This window comes from Mobula birostris, chromosome 6 (assembly GCF_030028105.1).
Source record: "Mobula birostris isolate sMobBir1 chromosome 6, sMobBir1.hap1, whole genome shotgun sequence".
Lineage (NCBI taxonomy): Eukaryota > Metazoa > Chordata > Chondrichthyes > Myliobatiformes > Myliobatidae > Mobula > Mobula birostris.
In genome coordinates this window covers 128,714,346-128,736,118 of record NC_092375.1, presented here as the reverse complement: position 1 = coordinate 128,736,118, position 21,773 = coordinate 128,714,346, and the positions used below count along the sequence as shown (strand labels likewise).

The window sequence follows — 21,773 nt, the reverse complement described above, 5'->3', positions numbered from 1 at the left end:
TCGGCAGACACCTCCCTCTCCACATTGTCACTAAAGCACCTCCCAGTTTCTCAGTTCACTTCAGTTGTCCTGCTTTCGCAGTACTTTGCTTTAAAGCTGCAGCACGTACTTCCATGTGCCGAATCTCTCTTCTTATAATACTCTGCTAAAGAATCACTCGCAGAACCTGGATTTCTTTCCCATCCCCAATTTCCCCATGAACTGAGTAGGTTACTAGATCCTTTTAGGAACATAACATAAGAACATAAGAAATAGGAGCAGGAGTAGGCCATCTGGCCCGTTGAGCCTGCTCTGCCATTCAATAAAATCATGGCTGATCTGACCATAGACTCATCTCCACCTACCTACCTTTTCTCCATAACCTTTAATTCCCCTACTTCACCAAAATCTATCCAACCTTGTATTAAATATATTTACTGAGGTAGCCTCCACTGCTCAGTTGGGCAGAGAATTCCATTGATTCACCACCCTCTGGGAAAAGCAGTTCCTCCTCACCTCCATCCTAAATCTACTCCCCCGAATCTTGAGGCTATGTCCTGGAGTTCTAATCTCATCTACCAGTGGAAATAACTTTTCTGTCTCTATCTTATCTATCCCTTTCATAACTTTATACATTTCTATAAGATCTCCTCTCATTCTTCTGAACTCCAGAGAGTACGGTCCCAGGCGGCTCAAACTCTCCTCATAGTCTAACCCCCTCATCTCTGGAATCAACTTGATGAACCTCCTCTGCACCGCCTCCAAGGCCGGTATATCCTTCCTCAAGTAAGAAGACCAGAACTGCACACAGTACTCCAGATGCAGCCCACCAGTACCCTGTACAGTTGCAGCATAACCTCGCTGCTGTTAAATTCAATCCCTCTAGGAATGAAGGCAAACATTCCATTTGTCTTTTTGATAGTCTGCTGCACCTGCAAACCAACCTTTTGCGATTCATGCACAAGCACTCCCGTCCCTCAGCACAGCAGCATGCTGCAATCTTTTACCATGTAAATAATAATCTGATCTTCCAAAGTGGATGATCTTGCATTTACGAACATTGTACTCCATCTGCCAGACCATTGCCCACTCACTTATCCTATCTATAATCCCCCTACAGACTCTCTGTATCCTCTGTACAATTTGCTTTTCCACTCAATTTAGTCTTATCAGAAAACTTAGATACACTACACACTTGGTCCCCTTTTCCACATCAATAATGTATATCATGAACAGTTGCAGGCCCAGCACTGACCCCTGTGGCACACTGTTCACCACTGATTACCAACTACAGAAACACCCATGTATCCCAGCTCTGCTTTCTACTGGTTAGCCAATCCTTTATCTATGCTTTATCACCCCAGCTTTATGCATCCTTATCTTTTGGAAAAGTCTTCAAAGTGGCACTTTATCGAATGCCTTCTGGAAATCTAAGTAAATAATGTCGGTCTGTTCCCCTCTATCCACTATGTTCATTATATCCTCAAGTAACTCCAGTAAGCTTGTTAAATAGGACCTGCCTTTTCTGAATCCATGCTGCATTTGCCTGATGGATCCATTTCTTTCTAGATGCCACGCTATTTCTTCTTTAATGATAGCTTCAAGCATTTACCAACTACAGATGTTAAACTAACTGGCCTATAGTTACCTGCCTTTTCCTACATTTTTTCTGAGCAGTGGTGTGACATTCACTGTCTTCCAATCCACCAGGACCTGTTCAGAGTCCAGAGAATTTTGATAAATTATCACCAAAGCCTCTACTATAACTTCTGCCATTTCTTTCAGTACCCTGGGATGCATTTCATCAAGTCCAGGGGACTTGCCTATCTTTAGGCCCACAAGTTTGCTCAGCACTACTTCTTTAGAGATAGCTATTAAATCGAGGTCCTCACCTCCCCTCCGCATCCATATCATCTCTCTTTGGCATGTTAGACACGTCCGCTGCCATGAAGACACACACAAAATAGTCATTCAAAGCCTCGGTCATTTCCTCATTACCCAATATCAATTCCCCCTTCTCATCCTCCAAGGGACCTACGTTCACTTCAGTCACCCTTTCTGCTTTATATAATTATAAAAACTTTTACGATCTATTTTTATATTTTGTGCTAGTTTATTATCATAATCTAACTTCCTTTTCTTTATTGCTCACTTAGTAGTTCTTTGTTGCTTTTTAAAGTTTTCCCAATCTTCCTGTTTCCCACTACTCTTGGCAACTTTGTAGGCATGAACTTTTAGTTTGATGCCTTCCTTTATCTCACAGAAAACATAGAAAACCTATAGCACAATACAGGCCCTTCAGCCCACAATGCTGTGCCGAACATGTACTTACTTTAGAAATTACTTAGGGTTACCCATAGCCCTTGAATTTTCTAAGCTCCATGTACCTATCCAGAAGCCTCCACCACAGTCGCCGGCAGCCCATTCCACACACTCACCACTCTCTGCATAAAATACTTACCCCTGACATCCCCTCTGTACCTGCTTCCAAGCACCTTAAAACTGTGTCTTCTCATGTTAAACATTTCAGCCCTGGGAAAAAGCCTCCGACTATCCACACGATCAATACCTCTCATCATCTTATACACCTCTATGCCACCTCTCATCCTCCATCACTCCAAGGAGAAAAGGCCAAGTTCACTCAACCTATTCTCATAAGGCATGCTTCCCAATCCGGGCAACATCCTTGTAAATCTCCTCTGCACCTTTTCTATGGTTTCCACATCCTTCCTGTAGCAAGGCGACCAGAACTGAGCTCAGTAATCCAAGTGGGGTCTGACCAAGGTCCTAGACAGCTGCAACATTACCTCTCAGCACTTGAACTCAATCCCATGATTGATGAAGGCCATTGCACCGCATGCCTTCTTAACCAGACAGTCAACCTGCACAGCAGCTTTGAGTGTCCTGTGGACACGGACCCCAAGATCCCTCTGATTCTGCACATTGCCAAGAGTCTTACCATTAATACTATATTCTTCCATCATATTTGACCTACCAAAATGAACCACCTCACACTTATCTGGGTTGAACTCTATCCGCCACCTCTCAGCCTAGTTTTGTATCCTATCAATGTCCTGCTGTAACCTCCGACAGCCCTCCATACTGTCTACAACACTTCCAACCTTTGTGTCATCAGCAAATTTACTAACCCATCTCTCCACTTCCTCATCCAGGTCATTTATAAAAATCACAAAGAGTAGGGGTCCCAGAACTGATCCCCGAGGCACACCACTGGTTACTGGCCTCCATACAGAATATGACCCATCTACAACCACTCTTTGCCTTCTGTGGGCAAGCCAGTTCTGGATCCATAAAGCAATGTTCCTTTGGATTCCATGCATCCTACTTTCTCAATAAGCCTTGCATGGGGTACCTTATCAAATGCCTTGCTGAAATCCATATACACTACATCTACTGCTCTACCTTCAATGTGTTTTGTCACATCCTCAAAAAATTCAATCATGCTCTTAAGGCACGACTAGCCTTTGACAAAGCCATGCTGACTATTCCTAATCATGTTATGCTTCTCCAAATGTTCATAAATCCTGCCTCTCAAGATCTTCTCCATCAACTTACCAACCACTGAAGTAAGACTCACTGGTCTATAATTTCCAGGGCTATTTCTGCTCCCTTTCTTGAATAATGGAACAACATCTGCAACCCTCCAATCCTCCGGAACCTCTCCCATCCCCATTGATGATGCAAAGATCATTTCCAGAGGCTCAGCAATCTCCTCGTTCACCTCCCACAGTAGCCTGGTGTATATCCCATCTGATCCAGGTGACTTTTCCAACTTGAGGCCTTCCAAAAGCTCCAGCCATCCTCTTTCTTAATGTCTATATGCTCAAGCTTTTCAGTCCACTGTAAGTCATCCCTACAATCGCCAAGGTCCTCTTCTGCAGTGAATACTGAAGTAAAGTATTCATTAATACCTCCGCTACCTCCTCCGGTTCCATACACACTTTCTCGCTGTCACACTTGATTGGTCCTATTCTGTCATGTCTTATCCTCTTGCTCTTCTCATACGTGTAGAATGCCTTGAGATTTTCCTTAATCCTGCTCGCCAAGTCCTTCTCATGGCCCCTTCTGGCTTTCCTAATTTCATTCTTAAGCTCCTTCCTGCTAGCCTTATAATTTTCTAGATATCTATCATTACCTAGTTTTTTGAACCTTTTGTAAGCTTTTCTTTTCTTCTTGATTAGATTTTCAACAGCCTTTGTACACCATGGTTCATTTACCCTACCATCCTCTCCCTGTCTCATTGGAACGTACCTATGCAGAACACCATGCAAATATCCCCTGAACATTTGCCACATTTCTGCCATACATTTCCCTGAGAACATCTGTTCCCAATTTATGCTTCCAAGTTCCTGCCTGATAGCTTCATATTTCCCTTACTCCAATTAAATGCTTTCCTAACTTGTATGTTCCTATCCCTCTCCAATGCTATGGTAGATAGAATTGTGATCACTATCTCCAAAATCCTCTCCCACTGAGAGACCTGACACCTGACCAGGTTCATTTCCCAATACCAGATCAAGTACAGCCTCTCTTCTTGTAGGCTTATCTACATATTGTGTCAGGAAACCTTCTTGAACACACCGAACAAACTCTACCCCATCTAAACCCCTTGCTCTAGGGAGATGCCAAACAATATTGGGGAAATTAAAATCTCCCACCATGACAACCCTGTTATTATTGCATCTTTCCAGAATCTGTCTCCCTATCTGCCCCTTGATGTCCCTGTTACTATTGGGTAGTCTATAAAAACACCCAGTAGAGTTATTGACCCCTTCCTGTTTCTAACTTCCACCCACAGAGACTCAGTAGACAATCCCTCCATATCTTCCTCCTTTTCTGCAGAGTGTGACACTATCTCTGATCAACAGTGCCATGCCCCCACCTCTTTTGCCTCCCTCCCTGTCCTTTCTGAAACATCCAAAGCCTGGCACTCGAAGTAACCATTCCTGCCCCTGAGCCATCCAAGTCTCTGTAATGGCCACAACATCATAGCTCCAAGTACTGATCCACACTCCAAGCTCATCCACTTTGCTCATGATACTCCTTGCATTAAAATAGTCACATCTCAAACCATCAGTCTGAGTGCATTCCTTCTCTATCACCTGCCTATTCTCCCTCTCACACTGCCTACAAGCTTTCTCTATTCGTGAGCCAACCGCCCCTTCCTCCGTCACTTCAGTTTGGTTCCCATCCCCCAGCGAACCTAGTTTAAACTCTCCCCAATAGCTTTAGCAAACTTCCCTGCCAGGATATTGGTCCCCCTTGGATTCAAGTGCAGGTCACTCCTGCCCTTGAAGAGGTCCCACTGATCCAGAAATCTGAAACCCTGCACCCTGGCTCCAATTCCTCAGCCACGCATTTATCCTCCACCTCATTCTATTCCTATTCTCACTGTCACGTGGCACAGGCAGTAATCCCAAGATTACTACCTTTGATGTCCTGCTTCTCAACTTTATTCCTACTCTCTGTAGTCTGTTTTCAGGACCTCCTCCCTTTTCCTACCTATGTCGTTGGTACCAATATGTACCACGACCTCTGGCTGTTCACCTTCTCACTTCAAGATATCGGGGATACGATCAGAAACATCCCAGACCCCGGCACCTGGGAGGCAATCTATCATCCGTGTTTCTTTCCTGTGTCCTCAGAATTGCCTGTCTGACCCCCTAACTATAGAGTCCCCTATCACTGCTACCATTCTTTCTTTTCCCTCCCCTTCTGAGCCATAGGGCCAGACCCTGTGCCAGAGGCACAGCCACTGTTGCTTCCCCCAGGTAGTTCGCCCCCCCTCAAAAGTACTCAAACAGGAGTACTTATTGTTAAGGGGGACAGCTACAGGGGTACTCTCTAATATCTGACTCTTGTCCTTCCCTCTCCTGACTGTTACTGACTTATCTGTCTCCTGAGGTCCCGGTATGACTACTTGCCTTTAGCTCCTCTCTATCACCTCCTCACTTTCCCTGACCAGACTACAAGGTCATTGAGCTGCATCTCCAGTTCCCTAACCCAGTCCCTAAGGAGCTGCAGCTCGACACACCTGGTGCAGATATGGCCGTCCGGAAGGCTGGGAGTCTCCCGAACATCGCACGTCTGACACCCAGTACAGAACACCGGCCCCGCAGACATACTTCCTATTCTGCACAAGTAACTTACCTCGCCTTGACCCGTTATTGCCGATGCCCCGTCGAGCCAAAGCCCTCCCGCTCTGATTCCCTCTAGTCTGTCGCCCGCTCCTCTGACGCCTGCTCTATAAAGCTGTCCTCCTTTTAAACTCTTCTCACCGGTCTAACTCGTTGATGTCCATGTGCCTGCGTAGTCGTGCTTCGATCCTTAGTTATCCATGGCTGACTCTCCCCACCCTTACTGTCCTTGCTTTTAATTGGAATATACCTTTGTTGACCACCATGAAAAATCTCTTCGAAAGTTTTCCACTGTTCCTCAACTGTCCCACCATATAGCTTGTGTTCCCAGTCTACCCCATTCAATTCTTCCCTCATCCTGTTGTAGTATCCCTTCTTTAGGCATAACACACTGGTTTTAGATCAAACTATTGCACCCATTTATATGAGAAACTCAATCATACTTTCCAAGAGGATCCTTTTCAGCACCCAGCATGTCACATAAAGCCAGACAGGGTAAGGATTTCCTCTCAAGAGAATGTTAGTGAATCACATGGGTGTTTAACTTCAGCCTGGAACTGTTGTGATCATCATGACTATTGCTTTCTCTAAACAATTAATTTAAACCCACCACTGCCAATGGTGGTATTTTAACTCACATTTGCAAATGTTTGTCCAAGCCTCAAGATTTCTAATAACTTAACTAATGTGCTACTAACTTATAACCATACCAAATCATTATACAAATACAAATTGTTACTGAGACCTGTTATAAAGAATCAGCCCACTTAGAAACCATTGACATTTACAATCTTGTTCTGAAACATGTTCTTTTATTGTTTTAAAAACTTAGGAAAGAGAGAACATGTGAGAAGTGTTTGATGGCACCGGGCCTGTACTCAGTGGAGAATGAAGGGCGCACCTAATTGAAACCTATGGAATATTGAAAGGCCTAGATAGAATGGAGGTCAAGAGGACAGGGGTACAGCCTCCGAATACAAGAATGTCCCTTTAGAACAGGCAAATCTGTGGAATTCATTGCCACAGATAGCTATGGAAGCCAAATAAATCATTAAGTATATTTAAAACAGAGGTTGATAGCTTAACATAGAAAACCTACAGCACAATACAGGCCCTTCTTGATTAGTAAGAACATCAAAGGTTATGGGAAAAGGCAGGAGATTGAAATTGAGGGGTATAATAAATCAGTTCTGATGGAAAGGTGGAGAAGACTCGATGGGTTGAATGACCTAACTCTGCTCCTGTGTCTTATGGAATTCCACAAAAAGTGTCGAAAGTCATGAGATATGCTTATATTTGTAAAAGAGCTTGGTGAAGAACATTTCTGACCAGGGAGTCACAAGGACATATAGATTTAAGGTGATTTTGGAATGTTGGTGGAACTTGCGGGTTGCACATCCTTAGGTTGTGTTGGTTATTAATGCAAATGATGCATCTCACTGTATGTTTCAATGTAAATAAATGTATCTGAAAAAGGATTTAAGGAGAAAACAATCTGGTAGTGGAGCGAGTTGAAATTATTGCGAATATGTCATCTGAAAGGATGACAGATCAGATTCAATAGCCACCGTCAATAGTCAACTAGATAAACACCTGAAAATTGGGAAACTACATCTTTTGCAAAAGGACTAAGATTTGAGGAGCGAGGGAGAGACATGAAAGTAACGAAATTAAGTAATTGGAAAGCTCTTTCAAAGAGCCCTCACAGATATAATAGCCTGAATGGCTTCTTCAAAGAGCCAACACAGACTTGATGGGATGAGTGGCTCATTCTCTGCAGCATCAATCTATGAATCTCAAGTGGAGAGACAGCACAGCCTGAGAATGAACTATTAATCGCAGGTGCTCCCTACCTTCAGAACAATAACCTTTACAAAGAGGATTAACCCGGATCATTTCCATTCTGGTCAGATAAAATTGAATGAACCAAGCCTGCAGCCCTTTATCATCAGTGTTTGAAGACCAAAACACTTCTGCATTTGCTTCACAATATTAGAGCAACAAAACGCAACTGTGAAAAAAAATGAGGAGAGCCTCATTACTAATGCTGTTCTCTGTAATTTACAATTTTAATTGCATGCTTCCTCTACTAAAATCGGCATCCTACTTTGGAGAGGTTTAAGGAGCTTACCTTAATGATGCATGATTAGTAACTTCTGCCTGCTTGTGGCTTTTATTGACAAAGGGATTGCTGCACTGCAGCTCCTGCACTAGTTAGACAGGAAAACAGCACCACTTAGTGGTAGCCAGTTGTATTTGCCTAACGAGATAAGCTGAAATGAATTCACTCACCTGTAGCCATCTGCTCCCACACGAAAATGCAGAGAATCCAGAGACGAATCGGAAGACTGGTCGCAGCACCTGCAACCCCCTGCTCACCCAGTCCACAGGCAAAAGGCAAACATACTGAGCTAAGAGGTCACTTTCCTTTTGTAGAATTTGTGGGGCAGTGTTTAAAATTAAGGGTAATCTATTTTAGGCAAAAATGAGGCAATTCCCCTCCACCCCCCCCCCCGAGGTCGTCAGTCTTTCAAACTCTCTCCCTCAAAGGGCAAATAGGAGCAGTCATTGGATATTTTTAAGGTAAAGGGAAATGATCGATTCTTGATAAGCAAAACGGTAGAGGAATGCGGAGTCGAAGTTACAGTCAGATCAATCATGAGCTTATTAAATGGGGAGCAGATTTAAGGGGCTTCCTGTTGTACCAAATTCACACATCCCAAAGTATTGAACCCCAATTTAAATGAGGTTGCTAACTTAAATATTTAAGCAACCTGATAAAGTATAATACATTTTAATATACAGGAAGAATGTAGTTTGAAATATTTTTAAAAATTACTTACCTATTTGAATGTTTTTGAAAGTTTTAAAATCAGTTTAAAGTGCTTAGGTAGCAGTGTGCGTGTATGGGGAGGGATAAGAGGCAGTGGAGACAGCAAACACAACCTGCTGGGTTCTAGGAGACATCATCAGCCTCATCAGGACCAATGGAGGAGCAAAAATCTTGTGTTTGAAGGAGAAATCAAGTGAAATGCTGCCCTCTTCATGTTCATGGGACATCCTAAAGTGTTTTTACAGCCAATGAGGTTATTTAAAGTCATGACTATAATATTGAAGATGTGGCAAAATCTCACATACTGCACTGTAAAGATCAAAGTTAAAATCTAAATTAAGTCCAGGTCAAATTAGAACTTTCCTAACTTATGCTGAGGATGTTCTACGAGTCTGTGGTGGCCAGTGCGATCATGTTTGCTGTTGTGTGCTGGGGCAGCAGGCTGAGGGTAGCAGACACCAACAGAATCAACAAACTCATTCGTAAGGCCAGTAATGTTGTGGGGATGGAACTGGACTCTCTCACGGTGGTGTCCGAAAAGAGGATGCCGTCTAAGTTGCATGCCATCTTGGACAATGTCTCCCATCCACTACATAATGTACTGGGTGGGCACAGGAGTACATTCAGCCAGAGGCTCATTCCACCGAGATGCAACACAGACCGTCATAGGAAGTCATTCCTGCCTGTGGCCATCAAACTTTACAACTCCTCCCTTGGAGGGTCAGACACCCTGTGCCAATAGGCTGGTCCTGGACTTATTTCATAATTTACTGGCATAATTTACATATTACTATTTATGGTTTTATTACTATTTATTATTCATGGTGCAACCGTAACAAAAACCAATTTTCCCCGGGATCAATAAAGTATGACTATGACTATGACTATGACTTACACATCTACATTTCTTTGCCTAACCATCGTCTTTGCCTTCAGTTTCTAACACTTCACTTTCTGGAATTCACTCCTTTAACTGCTTCCTTGTTTCAAGACGCTTCTCTTATAAGTTAACATCCGATTTGCTGCCAAGTTTTCTCTGTGTGCCCTGAAGTGCTTTGAGGTATTTTACTATTGTGAAAGGGACAACGGATTGGTAATGTATTGATGTGATTTGAATTTTCTTTTCTTCACAGCAAGTTTTTATTTATACATTCAAACAAAGATCATTTATCACACTATATACAGATATTACATACAGTGTTTATACACATATTACATAGTTTGTACACAGAAAAATATACATAAAAAATGTAAACTTTTGTATACAAAAAATACCTTAAACAAATTAAACAAGGACAATAACAAAAGGTGACTAATTTAATTATTAGCTCGCCCTATCATTTAAAAACAGAAATACAGTACATTCATTGAGTATAAGAAATTGGAGCCACCTCTTCTGTTTTTGTATGCTGAATCAGTTTGTAGGACTGTTATATTTTTCTACGTGCTGTATTCTTTTGCCATAAAGTCCCTGATATAAACCATTCGTGGAGCTGGGATAACAATAATGTCAGCAGATGAGATTTAAAACTGGGCACTTTGTGGCAAATACCAGGTACAGTCAGGGCAGGATGGTGGAATAGGAATTTTCTTTTGGATACGCTACTCACTGAAATATTAGTGATTTAAAATATTTTATTTTCTTCTATCCCAGCCAGAACTACAATGTGTCCTAGGGATGTCGAGTGCTTTCAAAGAATATTGCCCTTTTAAATGCACAATAAGAGGCATAAGAGAGCACGATGCATCAAATGAAACCTGTAATCACCAATCCGTTAACACAAATCATTTGAAATGTCATTCCTTCAGAGGAATGAGGGATCAGCATCATTTTTAATGATGTTTTCCCACATTTGTTTTGAAAAATTGAAAATACAATTAAGTGCTTTGAGATAATTGATAGAAGCACATGGAAATCTGCCTGCATCAGTTATTGAGGACCTTCACAAGGTGGCAGGATGGGAACTATTCTCAGTCTAACTGGGGTTTGAATACTTCCAACAGTTCCTCTTCTTGTTCAGATTATTTTAGCACAATATGTTGTTTTTTTGATTCCTGCACAGGTTCCTGACATCCAAAGGACAGAAGGTGCACGGAATCCAAAAGTTGCTGCAAAGATTTAAGTTGGATTTTTTTGAATGTTTGTCTGATTAGAGCTAACTGGCTGATAACCCTAGTGAGATCTTTTTTTCGCTCCAGGAATTCAGTTTAGAAAACTATGGATTATGGATTAACAACTGTTATCCATGTTCCACAGCTCACCTCAAAAGTTCTTCTTTATGAAAGTTTACTTTGGGGGATTAGTTATAAGTTCCATTTAAAAATTAGAAACACTAACTTTTCTTTGAGTTGATACAGTAAAAGCTTTACTGATGCCTTTGTTGCTTGACCAGCTAATCTTAAAAAACACATGTCCAGCATGAGTCACATCCAATTTATATGCACAGGCTTGCCTTTAGGGACATTACTCTCGTACAGCAGTGAAACTACAAAATATGATGCAATTTCCATGGATCCATAAGGATTCTCCCTAATTCATGGAAGAAACTAGTTCTGGACATTGAATTAAGAGGCAGTGGGGCCCAGGATATAAATGGAGGGAGTTCTTTCATCTGTATGGATATGCACACCTGTATATACAAACACACACACACACACACACACACACACACAGTGATGACACCATACCTCATTCAAAGGTCAAGATAGGAAGACACACAGTGAGATTACAAGTAGTGGGTCTCCACCTTAATATAATCCTGCTCAGGGGCGACATTTTCAAACCCTGATGAGACCTCTAATATTATAGGGTTAGTAAAGGAAAAGGGCTTGAGAAAGAGGTAAAGGTAACACAATCCAGGCCTCTCAAATTAAACTGCATACACACATTTCTAGAGTTTGGTTAAATCTACTTCTAGTGAGTTGTAAGTTTATTGTTTTAAAAATTATATGCACAACTTTATATAAAATACAACTTGTGTTATTGCCACTACATGCCCTTAAATCACAAAAACATCACTGGAAGTTTCACAGAGCTGTGCACAAGTATTCCCATACCTGTGACTTACTGAGCAGACAGTATTCCCACCAAGTACAGTGCACGGTTGGGAAAGTGATATAAAACACAGGCTACTTGTGCTTCTAACTTGGTCTCTATAGCTTATCCATAATAACCATTGCTGCCTCAGTTTAAGATAGTAAAACAACAAGAGAAGCTGGCAACTATTGTGCCAAAAGTGTGGCACTTTACAAGAGAAATCCCACAATCTACACATCCATAAGAAATCAGCTTCTATGTTCTTGTTCTGTTCCTGCTGCTTTTTAAACAGACCATCTCTGGATGTTAGGCATTTAGCTCCTGCAAAATTCTAATAAAAGTGGAATTAAAAATAATTCTCTCATTGCTAACTGTCTTCCATTCTCTCCTCCCTGCCTATATTTTTTTAATATATTAAACCTGAGAACATAAGAGGAAAATGTCAGGATGGCTTTATGTTTACGCTCAATATACAAGCTTAACATACAGGCCTTCACCTTTTCCTCCTAATAAGAAATAAGATATTATAAATTTTTTATATATATATATATATGTATGAAAATTAAGAATCTATCACTCAGCATCACTTGCTTTGAACTTTTTTAAAGTTCTAAAAAGGGTTTCATTGAGAAATCAATAAATATACAATTAGAGAAAGCAATGACTTTCACTGTCAATAAAAGGATAAATTACCAGGTCATCCCATTCAGGTTATGAACAAAATGAAGATTGCCCTTATGTAGATTATTAAAACACTGCAATAGTAATAACGCAAGTCTGGGGCAGAGTAAAGATGTGAGACTAATTTCCTTGTCACCCTATGCTTGGAGACACTACAGTAGGTGATTTGACTGACATCACATACATTGATATGAAACTACCCTCCACTCACTGTATGTTGCTAGAGAAATAACTCTACATTTGTTGTGAAACTTTGCTGTAGCTCTAATTACTGCAGTTCATATTGCCTCTGTTAAAGTAGACTCTGATAGAAAATAGATCTTTTATTGTAAATTCTATTGTCAACCTGCAGCTGACACACTGCTACTAACATTTACTCTCTTTTGCCATATATATTGTGATGCCTAAAAGAACCAAAAGCACTCTGACAACCTGTGACTTGACACCTGGTCCAAGAGCTGGAAGTATTAAAATAGAAATTTATCAACTTAGGATTTACCTTTAGAACATTATAGTTTGTGTTCATTCAGTCCCTATTTCAAAGTTATACCATACAAACTTGTCAGAGACAAGTGACAACTGTGAGCCAATCTGTATACACTATCCGGGTCCAAATTTGTTCCAATAAAAACAGCAGGGCCATCCAGTCCAATGGAAAAGTAAGTCATACTCACAAGAAGTGATGGGCTTATGACAGCAGTAAATCCTCAAGTCAATCAGTATGCCGCAAAAATCAGGCTACGTTACAGTCACACAATGACCCATGTCTCCGTGATCAGCTGCTTGTTAAATGCAGTCAACATTCAATGTATCTGCATTTCTTTCCTTTTACACGGCAGGGTAGAAGTTCTTTTTAAAATATTAAGTCTCAATTAAATATTGAGTCAAACTTACCTTGATCTGAAGATTATTGCCTGATCAGAGTATGGTGCAGTATGGTTCAAATACTGGATTGCAACTCAATAGTGCATTTGTATTACTATTAAAAGTGTTTCACGTGTTACTAACCTTTGCTCACACTGTTTATAAATATTTATAAGCCTGCTACATCCTGATGGGACATTCTTGTTCAGAGATTGTGGGGGTGGCTTTGTCTGTCTTTGGAAAGTAGACCAAGCTACAATCAGAACCAGATTTATCATCACTGACATATCAAGTAGGGCTTTCATCTCACCGAGTTTGATCTTAAGCCAAGTTGTTTTAAGCTCACTGTAAACACCAAGCACCTTATAGAGGGGGTCTTTATCTGAATGAAGTGTGATCCTGTCCTAAAGGTGAAGAGTTAACTAGCTAACCCCCTGCTCACTATCTACCATCTCTACAGTTCATCCCAATATTAAATATTCCTTGTCACAAATCTGCTCAGTCTGCACTACAAACAAGACTGAAAACAGTTATGTGCACAAAAACACAAGTCATTGTGTTTTAACAAGCCTGAGATTATAACAATCATGCTTGAAAAAATAACAACTGAAAGGACAAATCATTGTAGTGCTGAGTCCTGCAATTAATATAAAGATCCTTTCCAACGATGGATGGTAAAAGTTATTATCTGATCAAGTGTTGACTGAAACTCAGTATGGCTTTTTTCCTATGAAGTTCTTCAATTCACTTCTTTGGGTAGCATGTGTTTGGGAATTCAGTTCCAGAATTTTGTTTTAACTGCTGGGATTACCCTCTCCATTCCAACATCTGAATGGCCTTGTCGCGTACTTCAAATGATTCACACTAGTTGCTAATAATTCAAAGCTCATTACTTATAATATATTTATAAATAAATCACTCCAATTTGGCTAAGACTTTATTCTTGGCCTTTCACATCTGGTGGAACAAAACACCAGGTGCTCAAAATCATCCAACACAGTTTTTTTCCTAGCTGTTCAATGCAAACCAATATGTGACCAACAAACACACACACACAAAATCCTGGAGTAATTCAGCAGATCAGGCAGCATCTATGGAGGGAAATGAACAGCTAATATTTCAGGCAGAGACCCTTCATTAGGACTGGCCTGATGAAGTCCATAGATACTGCCTGACCTGCTGAGTTCCTCTGGCACCTGTAGAATCCCTTGTGAATATGTAGCCAAGCTAAGAGCTGGCTTGGTGTAATGTTCTCTGACCCAACATGTGGTTTTATACTAGAATGCTGGGAGGAAATTATTCAGCCGAGTTTTGCCAGTTTGTGCCTGGAACCTACTGATCAAAGGGAAAACAGAGCATCCAAGTTATGCCAACTGGGCAAGTGAAACTACTACTTATTGGCAGGCAATGGGTATTGGGTACAAGGCAAATAAAACTGGAAGATGCTAATGAGGATAGGTAAGGTAAACATGCAGCAAAATTTCAAGTTTGATGGTAATCCTTAACAAAAAGGGAACTGACTGATTAAAGGGAAGCTGATATCAGACCCACTTGTTGATATCAGGAAAGGTCTTGTGAATAGTTCAGTCTGAGCAAAAAATAACTCTGGCCTTGTTTACAAATCCATTGGGGTGCTCCACACATCTTAAAGGTGCGGGCGATATGAGTTAACCTTGTGACTCAGCACTTCCCCACAGCTCTTTGAACTAAATCATTCCCTTAAATGCCATATATCAATTCAACCAAAGCAGGGAGTCAGGTGTTAGGAGCTTTTGGTAACATCTGGGACCACTTCAGCAACATTAACTGAGCAAACAGAGGGAACATAAGGCCCACTGAGCTTTCTGAAAACTCTGCAAGCTGATCATGGAGGTGGGCAGAACAAAGCAGAAGGACCAATGCTTAAAATGGGAAAATAAGCTGAACTTCATACAATGAAAGCTGTTTAGGGCACTAACATGTATTTCAGCAGTTAGAAATCTGGATGAGAGTTGCTATAATTTCCATATTAAATGTAGTTCAATACAGCATTATTTCTGCTTAAAGAAAGTAAAGTCTACTCATCCAACTTCTTTCCATAAGCCTGAAGGTGATAGCACAGTGGTACAATGCTACAGCATAGTGTGGCACATGTGTAACTCTTTAATCCTCACACTCTTACCTCTGATATTAAACACCATAGGCAAGTGTGTCTGTCAGACCAAACCACATCTCTTGGATATTTGAGTAAATCTTTTGCTTGTATCAGCATCGAGGATGTGCACACATGCCAATCACAGCTTCTGTCAAAAGATCTCTCCCTCTCATTTTGCAAACAGCTTCCAATCTGACAGGACCTGTGCTGCTAAATAATGAACAAGACAAATGTTCAGTGAATGCATCTGGGGCAAAGCTGCACAGTTTACTACTCTTAAAGGCTAAGCAGTAGCCAGGAAACCATTCCAGTGGAACTGGACAACAAAAGTAGAAACTAAATGATTTGAACACAATTAATGTTGGAGGAAGGACCGTGTCCTGTGTCAGGTAACACCACTGAAAGAATACCCTTACTTCAGTGCAACAGGAAACAAGAACCAAATATTTCCTCTCTCAGAGACATGAAATTCAGCCCCACAGTTATAGAAACTGAAATAGTAAAGCAAGTGTGTGTTTATTTTAATAAAATGATTAAGAAAAAGTCAGGGATAACTTCTTTCTTTTAAGCTACCAAGGAAGCAAAACACAAACCAAAATGAGCTCCTCTAGAGGTCAGGATAAGATGCTATGGAATAATTTAAGATCGTAGTTTATTCAAAGATAATCTGAAAATTTTTAGAGAAGGGTCACTGACAAGTAACTGGAAGAGTGGGACTATTGCCCAAGAACTTCATTGTAGGGATGGTGGGGTGGCTTGGTCCCAACACATTAACACATTGCACAATTAGCTGATGATCCCAATAATAGGCTGCACAGAATTAAGATTCAAAGCACAATTCCAACCTATGTCATAGCAGCAGTTTCCTAGTCTAGTAGGCTGAAAATCAAGGGCACCCTAATTCTATAGCTATGTGGTGGTCTTACCAAAACACATGGAATTTAATGATAGCATAATATTCCATCATAATGGATAGAATAGCCCAGAAGTAATCCACTCCCAAATACACATACCAGGAGATAGGATGGAGAAACACACAGGCCAAAGGGTGAAGACAATAATATTAACAGAATGGGGAAGGAGGAGGGTTGATTGAAGAGATGCATAAATACACCCAGGGATGGGGGGAGGGGGTGTTGTTCAGGAAAGGAGAAGCTTACAGACCAAGGGGTCAGAGCAGGAGGCACAGATTAGAGAGTGATAGACATGTGGTTACAGATTGGGGTTAAGTAGCAACCAGAGTCAAAGCAGTAGGTTAGTGGTAAGAAATGCACCAACAGAATTTGAGGAGGAAGCTTGTGACCTGTTTATTTTTGTCAGAATTGTTAGAAAGGGTTCTGATGAAATGGCTCCCTGCTTGGAGATAATTACTTAGTTGCTTGCTGGCAATAACCCACTTGGGAATCCTTGGGCAGGATTCTCTAAAGGTTAACTTGCAGGTTGAGTTGATGGTAAGGAAGGCAAATGCAATGTTAGCATTCATTTTGAGAGGACTAGAATATAAAAGGATACAATGCTGAGGCTTTATAAGGCTTTGGTCAGACTGCACTTGGAGTATTATGAGCAGTTTTGGGCCCATTTATCTAAGAAAATACAAACGTATATGCTGGCATTGGAGAGGGTCCAGAGGAAGTTCACAAGAATTATTCTGGGAATGAAAGGGTTACCATATGATGAGCGTTTGATGGCTCTGCGCCTGTACTCTCTGGAGTTTAGAAGAATGACAGAGGACCTAATTGAATATTGAAAGGTCGAGATAAAGTGGAAGTGGAAAGGACGTTTGCAATAGTAAGTGAGTCTAGGACCCGAGGGCATAGCCTCAGAATAGAGGGACATCCATTTAGGACAGAGATGAAAAGGAATTTCTTTAGCAGAGGGTGGTGAATCTGAGGAATTCATTGCCACAGATGGATGTAGTGGCCAAATCATTTAAAACAGAGGTTGATACATTCTTGATTGGTCAGGGCATCACGACTAGGGGGAAAAGGCAGGAGAATGGGTTGATGTGGATAATAAATCAGCCATGATGGAATGGTGGAGCAGACTCGATGGGCTGAATGGCCCAATTCTGCTTCTCTCTCTTATGGTCTTATAAACACACACACCAGTCCCTCAGCCACAACCCCAACAGGAATACCATGTCTAGAACAAACTGGAATGTAAAACCAGTTAGCCAGAATTACAAACGTGATTCTTTTCCACACTCGCTCTACTTCACAAGCTTTAAGACATCCATTCACGTGAAACAGACAGCAAAAAAACCCCCATAATTTTCTCCTCCAACTAGGCAACTGGACCACTTGTACAGAGCTAGTCCCACTACAGCGCAACAGTGAAAATTCACTGCTTCCTTCCCCTCTAACCAAATCTGACACAAAGCAATATTAAACTAGATCTCACTTAATTTAAACCAACACACAATAATAAAGCACTTCATTATGGCAATCAATTAGGTAAACAACTAAAGTATAATGAGAATGCATATTTCATGATGAGCGAGAGCATCGGGTTTAACTAAATTTGGGTATTTAAATTAAAACTGAATATTGGAAATGCATGATCTGTTTATATATCCCTTCCACAAGACGTATTTGGCACAGATCTGTTATAGGATGTGCTGCAAAGTCACCTTTATTAAAAAAAATAACCGCCAACTTGGAATCCTGCACACCTTCTCCAAGATGCATTGGAGATGGCTCCTCAATTCAGAAGTTTCAATGAAACTCTTCCCTGCTTTTTCAATCTCTACTTTTTAAGTGGATGGGAAATTCTGAGAGAGCAGGAAATTTGCAAGGGAACAATGCTTTGGAAATTGGATGGTGTAGTAACAAACAGGGTTTAACAGAGGAGCTGCAGAAATTAATTTAGATGTGTTGCAATCAAGGAAGGAGATGGCATTGGAGTTTGTAAATAGATACAATATATATTATATACAATATTGTGTGTGTTTGTGTGTGTGTACATGTGATTAACTTAAGGTGTTAAAACTGGGGTAACCCTATTGTAGTATACCATTTAAAAACTCTACAAGATGCACACGCATATAGTCCACTGAATATATTTTATACATATTCAAAGCCTTTAACATAAATAAACTTTCTCTCAAAAAATCTGACATATTTGGCATTAGAAGACACTGGATGCATTGCAGAAAGCAGTGGATGGCACAATTTAGCTAGCTTTGTTTTGTGCCACTTGCATCCAAGTTTGTTTTTGCAGGTCTTGAGGCAGTGGAATAAACAATTAAATTCTGGAAGCCAGGGATAAGCACCCCCAGACTGCAAATGAACTTGCCACAGAGAACATTAAAAGAAACAGATCGGTTTGAGAGCAAATTTGGATTCCATGTGCTTTGAAGCAGATAAGGATCTGATGACACCTCAAAAGCCCTGCTTTTAAGGGTCGCAAGAAATGGAAGAAATATATATCCACCCCAGCTAACTCCACACCATCCCTAGAAAAACCCTCATTATCGTTTCTGTCCAATACCAAAGATTATTTTACCAGCTAACTAAAATGCAACAAAAGCTTCAGTGAACATCTCATATTGTGATTATGTCTAATCCAGATGCAGCACTTGCCGTTTTGGGAAGGGTAACTCTGACTGGCTACTCACAAAAATGTACAAATTGGAGCAAAAATAATTGATGCCTTAATGTCCGTATGCCACTTCAATAAAGGGCAGGCATAAAGAAATCTGCAGAGGAAAGGTGAAAGGTGTTGTTGAAGAAAGGTGCCATGCTCAGCTGGATGGCAAAGGTAACTCTTTTTCATGACTTTGAGCCTGGGAGTTGGAGCTTCTACAAACATGGCATTCATAAAACCTGCCCTGGTGTCCTTGCTGAGTGAAATGATTTGCTTGCTAGTAGTCCATGCACAGAAGAATTTAGACTGTTTCAGGATCGAATTTTACCAAATAAAATGATAAGTTAGTTCTACACCTTGCTTGAGAATGTCACAGCAGTGTTGGGGCATGTCTGTGCAGAGACCATGGGCACCTGATCTACAACTTTGTGTGTTTGTCTGTATACATCTGTGGTATGTATGTGTCCATTTTATTATATAAAAAGCCTCAATGAGCCAAACATCTACCTTGAGTTTGATACTTAACAGTGTGCCATTAATGGTTTTATAGATAAGTAATGTCATCATAAAATGTACTAATGTATTTACATAAAAAATATACTCAAACTGAATGTATTAAGCTCTTTTAGCCCTGAAAAGGAAAGGGGAGAAATGTCACCAATCCCCGTTTCGAAAAGAACACAAGGCCCTAGTAAGGTGGAAGGAAAGTTACCTGAACTCAGTGGCTGCTTGGCAAAATATCCAGGTAAGCAATGGCAATATCTGGTAAAAAGTTGGCAGAAGTCTGGAATCTGCCTGCCATTTCTGCCACAGGCAACTGCTGCAGGTGGTCTGGCTGCCGATTTGCTAAAATGCTGCTTGCCACAGAGATGCCAATGATAGGGGCAGGTTTCTCAAATATTTAAGTATGGAAGAGAAGTATACTACGTGAACAGGTGTGCAAAGAGATCTGTGTTTATCGTTCAAAAAAATCTTTACAAAAGGCATTTTTTTTTTGTTCCTTTTGGAAGGTTGAATACAACAATGAGCATAACTCATCATTTTTTGCTCTGTTGACCACTAAGGGTAGAAATCACTGGCATCTCTGCTTGGTCACAAGTTTACGCTCTCGCAGAGTTTGGTTCCTGATACATTTACCCCTTCGACCGCCACACGGGAAGGCGTTTTTTAAGCAATAAAACTAGTTGATAATCTTTCAACTCCAAGACACCAGTATGGGCAAAAAAGTCAGAGCAACGTGTCGACCCTCACTGGCAAGGCAGGAGGCAGGGGTGGTCTTGTTTCGCCCGATGACCCAGCGTAGATTCACTGCGAGGGGCTGAACGGAGCCGTGGCATTGTTCGTGCTGGTGGCGGAGACAGTTACGGAGAAGCCTGTGGGGGGTGCTATCGAGCTGTGAGTGGGCTGAACGTCCTTGGGGATGCCGCTGTGGGAGCCGAGCTGCGGGCCAAAGGCAGCGCTGAACTGCGGCAGCGGCTGCTTGGCTGCCGAGTTGGCTGGCGACACCTCAGGGGGTGAAGAGGGCGCCAGGTTTGCACCTCCTCCGCCGTTGTTGCCGCCAAAGCTGGCGTGGCTCAGACCGCTGAGGAGCACGGTGTTGCCAGGCGCCGTGGCACTGGAGAAGGTGGAGGGTGAGTGAGGGGTGGAAAGTGAGGTGGAGAGGAGGCGGCCCTCAGGCCCGGACGTCACCAGACCGCTGAAGGTAGCTGGGTCGCTCAGGCTGATGGTGCCCCACTGGGGCCGGGAGTTGACGAGTTGAGCCGGCAGGACGTGAGCAGGCAGCAGAGAGGCGACGTCAGGTGAGAAGGGTGCACTCAGGCCATCGCCTGGGAACGACTGGGGGCGGGGTGGTGAGCTCACGTGATCACTGTATGGTGAGGGGGCATGCTCGCTGCTATAGGGCGACGAGCGTGAATGCTCGCTTCCACAGCGCGGTCGTGATGTCAGCAGCTCCTCGGCCTTACCCAGCACCTGGGCCCGGGGCGAAGCGCGGCTGGCATCAGCACGTAGCCCGTGGAAGTGGGCAGGTGGGTAGAGCCGCTCCCCGAGGGCAGCCAAGCCCGCTGCTGACGGAGACGTGTAGGCGGCCTGCGCCTGACTAGCCGGGCTGGGCAGTGCTGAGGGTGGGGGTAGGAGATTCTCATCTAGCTCCAGGCTTGAGAAGTTCTCGGTGGACAGGCGCCCGTTCAGGAGGTCTCCCAGCTCGTTGTTAACTGCTCTTCCCAGGGCCGGGATCCCTGAGGCAGCGGCCACAAACACGCCCATCCCTCTGCCTGACAGCTCCTGGTCACCGTCGCCATCCGTGTGCGCCAGCTCCCCAATTGAACTCAGGCATTCCAGCGAGGCGGTGTACGAGGTCACCGCCTCCAGTGCTCGCTCCAGTTCCTCTGCCTCCTCCGTCGTGGGTAGCAGCTCGCCGTTTTTACCTGTAAGGTGCCAGCAAGAGCAGGCAGGTTACATCATGAAGGTTATACCACACAAGTACACAAACAATGAGAAGAG

General features: G+C 42.2%; 1 protein-coding gene across 2 annotated transcripts in view; it reads right to left on the bottom strand.

Annotated features, from left to right (window-relative positions):
- Positions 1-10,101: 10,101 nt before the first annotated feature.
- Positions 10,102-21,773, bottom strand: part of ino80db (INO80 complex subunit Db) — a 126,908-nt gene continuing 115,236 nt past the window's right edge. For both annotated transcript variants that reach the window (XM_072261284.1, XM_072261286.1), the window contains exon 10: positions 10,102-21,697. In XM_072261284.1, coding sequence (XP_072117385.1) covers positions 20,577-21,697 — 1,121 coding nt within the window. In that variant the 3' untranslated portion in view covers positions 10,102-20,576. The remainder of the gene's footprint in view (positions 21,698-21,773) is intronic.